General features: G+C 47.3%; 1 protein-coding gene across 1 annotated transcript; it reads left to right on the plus strand.

Moving 5' to 3' along the window:
- The first annotated feature begins 3,805 nt into the window (after positions 1–3,805).
- Hsbp1 (heat shock factor binding protein 1) lies at positions 3,806–8,043 on the plus strand. Its single transcript, XM_055616223.1, has 4 exons — positions 3,806–3,946; positions 4,234–4,300; positions 4,989–5,128; positions 7,151–8,043. The coding sequence occupies exons 1-3, from the start codon at positions 3,902–3,904 to the stop codon at positions 5,108–5,110; spliced, it is 234 nt and encodes a 77-aa protein (XP_055472198.1). The 5' UTR covers positions 3,806–3,901; the 3' UTR covers positions 5,111–5,128; positions 7,151–8,043.
- The last annotated feature ends 1,388 nt before the right edge of the window (positions 8,044–9,431 follow it).

Consider the following 9,431-nt stretch of genomic DNA (forward strand, 5'->3'; position numbering starts at 1 on the left):
ATAAAATAAAATAAAATAAAATAAAATAAAATAAAATAAAATAAAATAAAATAAAATAAAATAAAAACTTAAACAAATATAGTTTTTTAAGGGACTGGGAATATAGCTCAGGGATACAGCACTTACCTGTCACATTCAGGGCTCTAGGTTCAAGCCCCATGACTGAAGAAAACAACAAAAACTATTCTGCATAATAAGGTCTTCCTTTACTTAGATCCAAGACAGCAGTGTCAAGACTGCCACAGCATTAACCAAATGCCACCATAAAAGCTCTTGTAAAGCCAAATTGAACATGGGGAAGGGAATTACAACTTAAAAGTAATCTAGGAAAAGCTTTAAAAATTGCTAGAAGGAGGTAAGCTGGCTTCAGCATGAAAGGAAAGCTTAAATATGAGATTGATCCAAACTTCAGCACAAGGTCAATTCCTGGCTCCTTGCATATTCGCAGCTGCTTCATTAACGGAACAAAATTCATCTGGGCTCCATGTCAGCCCCCACAAAGACTGCATCAGCCCTGAGTGTAGAGAGGTTTTTGTGAAAAGCAGCTGTTCATCACACCAGACAGTGCATCTGTCTTTCTCTTTAAGTGTAAGAAAGCTAAGCCATCACTAAGAGTGTCAAGTTTGCGCTTTATATGAAGAAAAATTCAATCAGGAAGAACAAAAAAAAAAAAAAAAAACAGAACCAAAAAACAACAGCCACAAGTCTCCTACCAGAAGAAGGAGGAAGGAAAGAAAGGAGGAAGCAGGGGCTAGAGAGCTGACTCATGGTTAGGAACACTTGCTGCTCTTGTGGAGGACCGGAGTCTGATCCCCAGCACCCACATTGGGCTGTTCACAACTGCCTGTAACTCCAGCTCCAGGGATCCAACACCCTCTCCTGGATTCTGGGGGCTCCTGTACTCCTACACACACATAATTCAAAGTAAAATAAACCTTTTTTAAAAAGAAGCGAAAAGCAATCATCTTCTAGTCTGAGCACTAGTTCATAGATGTTTGGACTTGCTCATGGTTGTAGGATAGACCTCAGTAGAAACCCTAGCGCAGATATCTACACTAAGAAGTTGGGTCAGAAATCTGTAGCCAGAGGTTGAAGTTGGCCTTGGCCACTTACAAACTGAAGTCAAAGGTTTGTGAGAACTCCTTATGCAAGAGCTCACACAGTACAAATTAAAGAGGTGGTCCCTTACCAATTTTTTGAGGTGAGATTGTATCCCCAGGTAAGGTCAGAATGTGACATTTGGAAATAGAGTTACAAATATGAGTTGGAGGCCAGCCTGGTGTACAGAGTGAGTTGCAGGACAGCCAGAGCTACATAGAGAAACCCTGTCTCGGAGAAAAAAGAAAGAGAGAGAAAGAGAGAGAGAGAGAGAGAGAGAGAGAGAGATTGAGAGAGAGCACATACACACAAGTTTTGCATATTTAACATGGGAAGAAAGTCCTCGGTATGAATTGGGGTTGAGCAAAAGCAGGAGAGGACTGTTAAGGATGTGGTCAGATGACAGCTGGGGAAGATGACTGAGCCACACACTTCCCTGGCCAAGCCTGATCCACCTCAGTTACCAACGCTAATGGGATTTAAGTCTTCCTCTAAACTCAAACTGGAGTGACCGCACTCCCACCCCCAAAATACAGTCCTCTGAGATCTGGTTTGTGGGTTGCTGGGTCATGCAGATGAATAGTCAGGGAAATTTCCTAGCCCATTGTGGAGACACAACCCCAAGCCAAGAGTTAGGGTCCTAACTCAAGAGAAAGCAGAATTCTGGAGACTTTCCCAGATACTGCTGCCTTTAGGGAGCAGACTGTGGAGAACCACACAGTGAGTAAATGACTTACAGAAGCTCACAGACCTGGTCCCTCTGGGAGCTGGACCTTGGCCTGGGCCTGGTGGGACTTTGGAGTTCTCTGTTTCTCTCCTTTAGTAAACTGTCTCCTGGCCTGTAACTTTGTTTCTGTACAATTCACTGTGAAGAACTCCAGCTGGTGCTGGCTCTGCAGAGGGCATCTGCCACTCCTCCTGTCATGCTAGTACCCTCCCTAAGCTGCTAAACTCCCTGTAACAGCCCCAAGGTAGGGTGGGACAAGAGGACTTTACATCCCATGGAATACCTTCGATAATTTGCTAGACTCAGGCCAACCCCCACCCCAGTCCATAAACATAAAAAAAAAAAAAAAAATCCCTCCATTGGATCCCTGTCTTAGTTAGGGTTTTAGTGCTGTGAAGAGACACCATGACCACGGCAACTCTCATAAAGGAAAACATTTAACTGGGGCTGGCTTACAGTTCAGAGGTTTAGTCCATTCCTCACGGCGGGAAGCATGGCGGCATGAGCAGGCACTGTGCTGGAATTCTACATCTGGATCTGCAGTCAGCAAGAGGTGACGGTGACCCACTAGCCAGGCTTGAGCTTCTGAGACCTCAACGCCCACCCCCTCCTGTTGCAGTTCTTCAACAAGGTCACACCTCCCAATAGTGCCAGTCCCTGTGGGCCTGTGGGGCCATTTTTATTCCAACTACCACAACCTCCTAAGCCAGTTTTCTCCACTGTGAGCGGCACGCGTCACTAAAAATGGTTTCATCTGAAAGCCATCTCAGGACATCTCCCTGAGGAACCTGGAAAGTACCAGCGACACCGCCCCACACTCAGATCTGCACCTCTGCATCCCAGTTCTCTCTCTTTCCTCACACTGTTCCCTCTTTTACACCAATGTAACCTGCCCCACTTAGCACCAGGCAGCCATATCACTAAGAGAAAGCTGGGTTAGAGTCCACTTACATCCCATGAAAACACTGGCAAACTGGCTCTATTGTGCTGCAAGCCCCTCTGGGGTCTGGGAGATAGGCTGAGCTGTTTTATTTTGTTTTTAGGGTGCTGGCCTTTTTGCGCTAGGCAAGCGTTGGCCACTGGGTACATTCCATTCCCTCCTCTTTTTGCTTGTTAGGTTCTTGTTTTGTTTTTGTCTTTGAGACAGTTTCTCACTAAGTTTTTCCAAGCAGGCCTTGAACACAGGATCCTCTTGGTTCAGTCTCCCAAGAAAGTAGGATTACAGACCTGGGCCATGTCTTCTAGAATATAAAACTGGTTCTTGGTGAAGAGCAGGCATCCAGTCAATGTACCCTCAAACTTTAATGTTTGGGTTTGGGTTTTTGTTTTGGTTTGGTTTGGGGTTTTTTTGTGTGTGTTGTTTTTATAATTTATTTATTTTCGTTTTGTGTGCATTGGTGTTTTGCCTGCACATATGTCTGTGTGAGGGTGTTGGGTTCCCTGTAACTGGAATTACGGACAGATGTAAGCCACCATGTGGGTGCTGGGAATTGAATCTGGGACCTCCGGACGAACAGTCAGTGCTTTTAACCGCTGAGCCGTCTCCCCAGCCTCCAAATGTTTTTTTACTATTATTATTACATCTTATTTATTTTGTGTGTATGTATATGAGTTATGTACATGCATCTCACAGCACATGTGCAGGACAGATCAATTTCTGGGAGGCCGGGCACTTCTTCCAACAGGGATCGAACTCACATTGTCAAGCTTGAGTTCACTTCTTTACCCTCTGAATCATCTTGCAAGGTCTGGTTACATCCAGAGATGAGGTCGTCGCTGATCCCCGTAATCTTGGCCCACTTCCGGCTTTTCTCTCCTGCTCATCCCTGCGTGCGGGGTGGAGCTGGGCGGGGATGAAGGAGGAGCTAAGAGCGAGGGGCGGAGCCTATACGCAGACTGGCCGCTCTAAGGTTCCTAATCTCTTCCGGTGAGTGGCGGAAACTACAGCACCCACAGTGCCTCGCGGCCCCGCGACTATGTTGTCGCGAGAACTGGCGGCTTTGGGGCGTCTGCGCCAAGAAACCGAAGTGTAGGTGACGGTTCCGAGACATCGCCGCCAAGCTGGGCACCGGTGAGATGGCCGAGACGGACCCCAAGACCATGCAGGACATCACCTTGGTGGTAAGCGGCAGCCTCACATGGGCCCCGACACTCCGTGGCCGCTCTCGGCCCTGGCGTGGGGTGTGGCCAGCGACCTCGGCCCGCGCACCTGCGGGGCTCGCCCTCCCTTGACCCCCCCCGGACCCCACGGACCTGACCATCGGGAACACCGAACCCGACCTGGCTGGTCCTTACTGAAGGCCTCGCACACCTGCCGAGCGTCCCCCCAACCCGTCTCCCTACTCGCGTTCCAGGAAAGGGGTCTCGGGATAGGCTGGAAACGGCTGACTTGTTCTGGTTTCTCTTAGGTGGAGACGCTCTTACAGCAGATGCAAGACAAGTTTCAGATCATGTCGGACCAGATCATCGGAAGGAATATCCTTTTGATGGTTCGGAGGCAGCTTCTTAACTGTGGGGGGGGGGTGAGTGGGTGGTTTGCAAACCGACTTCAGTTAGTCATTTAGAAATCCCCTTATTTTTTAACAAAAGCTTAATTTTTTTTTTAATTATGTGTAAGGAGGGTGCTGTGAGTGACTGAGATCAGAGGCGTTGGATCCCCTTGAGCTGGAGTTACAGGCGGTTGTGAGCTGCCCAGTGTAGGTACTGGGAACCACACTGAGCCTCAAGTGCTCTTAACCGCTGACCCATCTCTCCAGCCCCACTTAGAAATTTCTTTATTGATCTTGGCTATATTGTGTTCCCAAGGAGGACTGTGCCAAGAGCCAGAAACATAGGTGGCCTACCCAAGTCCATGTTGGGCCCCCCTCTGGAACACCAGTAGAGGGACTGCATGTACATGTTGGCTGGGCATGTTCATTGAGTCCCTCAGTCTCCAATCCACTTTGTAACCTTACCAGTGGGGTAGAGAGTCCTCTGGGATCGATGAAGAAATTCAGGCTTAGGGAAGAGAACTCACCCAGGTCCCCTGAACCCCTGACTGCCAGGCTGTCACTGTAGCCAGAACAAAACTAGGGAAGCAGCTGTGTAAGCCAGTCTGCAGGGGCCTGAAGGGTAGTGGGGAGGGGAGGTGTTGCTGGTGTGCGGCTCTTTAACTGCACGCCACTCGATGACATGAGCAGTCGCATTGACGATCTGGAGAAAAACATCGCTGACCTCATGACCCAGGCTGGAGTGGAAGAACTGGAAGGTGAAAACAAGATTGCCACTGCTGCCCAGAAGAGCTGAGGTCCAGGGAGAGCACCGGTATGGTAGCGTACACCACAGACCGTGGCCCATAAGTGCGATTTTGTTGGGTTTTGTTTTGGTTTTTTTCGAGACAGGATCTCTCTGTATAGCCTTGGCTGTCCTAGACTCCCGTTGTAGATCAGGCTGGCCTCAAACTCACAGTAATCTGCCTGCCTCTCCCTGGAAGCTGGGATTAAAGATGTCCCCAGCTGTAAGTGTTATTTTGATGTGGTTGATAGCTTTCTTCATGTCATTTCTCAGCAGGCATGGCTCTGCACACCCACCCATGGACTCCCAAGTTTTGAAATTTGAACACTAGTTTTTTAGGTAGAATTCACATTTCCGATTTTTTGTTACTTAAAACTGTCACTGCCAGGTATGTCCAAGCCTTACACATCGCAACAAAATGTTGTCAGCTACAAAGGTCCCATTTAAAAAGAGTGAAATTGGTGACAAAAGACAAAACTCATTTTTTTTTTTAAATTTATTTACATATGAGTGTTTTGCTCGAATATGCACCTCATGCAATTCTGGTGCTATGTGAGGCCCGAAGAAGGCATCAGATCGCTGGAACTAGAATTACAGACAGGACTTGCCACCATGGGGGTCCTAGGAATCAAAATGGGCCCTCGCAAAGAGCAACAGGTGCCCTTAACTGCTGAACCATCTTCAGCATCTTGAGCTTTGATTTTAAAGTAAGTTTACAGTTTTGTGAATTGTATCCTGGGCCCCGCATTGGACATACCTGGATACGTCTCTCTGGCTGTTAAGCAGGGATCTGGGGTCCACTGGATGATGTCATTTCAGGGCATTTGGTTTTGGTGCCCTGCCCTGATCACTGGAAGATTGTTTTATTATTTTCTCTTTGGAAATAGGAGGGAATTCAGGCCACCAACATGAACATTTATGTTAAAGCCTAAAGACTTTTGTGACTTTTATTATAGATTTGACTCCTTTACTCTAGACTGGATTAAATTTCCACTAAATCATTTCAGATATCAGACGATGACGGAGTCTCAAAACTGCTTAGTGTAGTGAATTTCTTACTTTTAGCCTGCAGTTGTGTTTGTGGGGGAAGGGCACTTACAGTTTTGTTTTGTTTTGTTTTGTTTTTGACAGGGTTTCTCTGTGCAGTTCTGGCTGTCCTGGACTCACTTTGTAGACCAGGCTGGCCTCGAACTCAAAGAGATCCACCTGCCTCTGCATCCCAGAGTGCTGGGATTACAAGCCTGTGCCACCTCGCTCAGCTGCATCTTAATTTCTTAGTGAAATTTACCAAGAGTTTTTTGTGAAGCGCATCAAGATAATGTACAATGGAAAATCCTTAGCTCCCTTCTTAGTTTCTGGACATGGCCTGGAACCAGCTTTTCAGTGACTAAAATAGAGGTTGTTCTGAAATCCAAGAGACGAGACGGGGGTTGGGATACATAAACAGCCCCACTGTAAGATACTCACATAACTGTTGGTATGTGCCGTGTTATCCTCAGGCCTAAGTAGAGAGGAGCGGTAGAGTGTCCAGTGGGTCTTGGAAGCTGCTAGGGAGTTTCGCTGTACTATGGCTGAAAATCCCATTAGTCAAGAACTAAAAGACTGTAGGATTGAAGGCATTCAACTGATGGGGAAACACAAGGAAATGAAAATAAGAGGTGGTTTCAGAGAATTTTGAATTAAGATGGCTAAAGAAGATGGCTGCAGAGATGGCTCAGCTACTTAGAGCTTATGTGTTCTTGCAGAGGACCCAAGTTTAGTTCCCAGCACTCACATGACGCTGCTCGCCACTGCAGCTCCACCTTCGAAGGATCCATTGCTCTCCCGGCACTCACCTGCACAGACCCACATAGAGGGACACACATAAGTGAACTTTATTCACAGTGGCATTTTCTTAAGAGTATCAATAATTTGAATTTTAGAATAGCGTACCTAGAGCATGAGTAATTCAGCAGATAACTCCAGTGGAATTTGTTCTTGATAGATCCGGGGGTGGCTCGCTGTGTCCTCTTTGCTGCCGTTGATGCTGTTGACTGTTTCCTTCTTCTACAGGCTGCTGATAATTCACACTGAATCCAGAGCGTCGTTTTCCCAAGCCAAGAGAAAATCAAGTTGCTTTGTGCAACCAACTACTATGTGTCGACAGGTTTATAAAGCGTGCATTCTTATCACAGCCTGCGTAGTCTGTAGAGTGTCCCCCTACCCTCTATCTCCATCCCCCAGTTTCTCAACCTTGGCATCTTCACATCCTGGTCGGTTCTCTTAATTATTAAACACTAAAACTTTGGCGGTTTCTGCATAAAATTGTCAGACTTTTTGGTAATTTTTCTGAAGTCCTCTCCCCACTGTTCTTTCGTGGTAGCTGCTGTTTGATGAAGTGGCAGAATACTTTTTACTTAGGTGACTAGTATCTCCTCCCCTTGGCAGAAGCCGGACCGTGAGACGTGTATGTTTAGGGTTCATTCCCTTTCAGTGCAAAGTGACTGTTGAGCTGACACTACTAGAGTGTCAAATATTTTTCCAAGTGGCCGAGAACATCTAATAATTGTTTGTGCCGAAGTGTCTATCAGAGTTTTGCATGAGATGCTAGCAGCATTGGTGGGGCCTTCAATGCCCATCTGATGGAACGTCAGAACCCACTGACTGAAAGGGAAGAAACCAAAAGACCCATGAGTCTACCGCCAGTCACATGGCTGAGACATGCTCAGCGACTGTGGGGAGTGCGGGTTTTAAGAAATACTGTTTTACTTGAACTGTTTCTTGTCTAAATTCTTGCACAGTGAATACTATTGTTGATAAAAGAAGATAGATAATAAACTCTTTACATTTGGAATTCTGGTGTTGGAGGCTTAGCCTGGAGGCCGCTTTTGATGACCTGGAAGGCAATCTATGTCACTGTCCCCACAGAGTGATTTCATACAATAAAATAACATGAATAATTAAAAGTTGAAGAATGATGTGGTCCTTCGTAGAGGAAACCCTGACAAGTAGGGCATTCATTTTATCATTTGTGTTGCAGACAGGTTATAAAGACCTTTGTCCTATTTCTTAATTATAGGAAGCATGGGGGTCACAGAAGCTCCTAAAATTTTGTTTCTGGGCTTGCTCTCAAAAAGGAATTCCTATCCAGTGAATGGCACTATAGGTTAAGCACCTCAGTGAGCCACTGTCAGGCTGGGACAGACCAGCAGCAACCTGCATGCAGGAAATTGTTTTTTATAAATGGAAACTTTAGGACTGCTTGTCACTAGAAGTCAGTGGGGTGGTTCAGGAAGCTGTTTGCCTGCCTTCCACGCAGGTGCCGCGACCAATAAACACCTGTCATGAAAAAGGTGCTGGAAACCCTGCTGTTGGGGAGTCCTTGTGTCCAGTATGTTCCCAGTTTTCAGATGGGAAAGTGGATGCCAAGTTAGATTGTCAACTGAAGCCTCTGGAAACCTGGAGCCAGAGAAGGCGTTGCTGGGTGCAGGTAGAATTCTGGGAAACTTCCCCAGGGACACTTGTTCCTGGAGGCTGCCTGGGAGGAAAAATTTATGGTCCCGTTTGATCTAGAAAAGTTTCTCAGGGAGCTGGAGAGACTGCTCAGTGGTTAGAGCAATGGCTGCTCTTCCAGAGGACCAGAGTTCAAGTCCTAGCACCCACATGGTTACTCACAACTGTCTATAACTAGTTCCAGGGGCTCAGACACTCCCACATGCATGCAAGCAAAACACTAGTGCTCTTTAAAAAAAAAAAAAAAAAGTCTTCACAATAGGCCGGAGTCCTGCTTAGTCACAGTGCTAAACAGCCAATCAAAACCACTTCTGGCAGGGAAGAGGGCTTGACTTCCCCACCTGCCTCCCATCTCACAACAGGTAGGCGGGTACAGGGAAATAGCCACCCTAAGCTCAACCCACAGGCTCCACTGGCTCCCAGTGCAGGTACAAATCTCAAGTGTCCGGGCTACTTTTCCAAGCTTTGAAGCAAAGGCTTGGCCTTCACAAACCGGCCGCCTGTCCAGCCTCCACCTGAGAGGAGAACGCCTGAAGGTAGGTGTGTGACAGCACTGAGGACACTGGTAAGCCTCCCCGGCAGCCTCCTAGCCAGCCAGACTCCATCTTCCTGCGCCACCTGGGTCAGCTGGAGAGACCCCTGCATTGAAACCCCTGCTCCCCAACTATTTCAGGCAGCCTCGACTTCCCCTTCTGCTCATCAGAATCCCTGTTAGCCCCCATCACGGACCCAGCGACCCAGCCAGGCAGCATTCGGGAAGAGCTAACCCTTACGCTCCTGGGTCACTGCAGGATCCTGGGGAGCTGAAGGTTGGATGGCCTCTGAGAACCCCTTGAATCCC

The sequence above is a fragment of the Psammomys obesus genome, unplaced genomic scaffold (genome assembly GCF_907164565.1).
Source record: "Psammomys obesus unplaced genomic scaffold, mPsaObe1.curated_primary_1811, whole genome shotgun sequence".
In the NCBI taxonomy this organism is placed as follows: domain Eukaryota; kingdom Metazoa; phylum Chordata; class Mammalia; order Rodentia; family Muridae; genus Psammomys; species Psammomys obesus.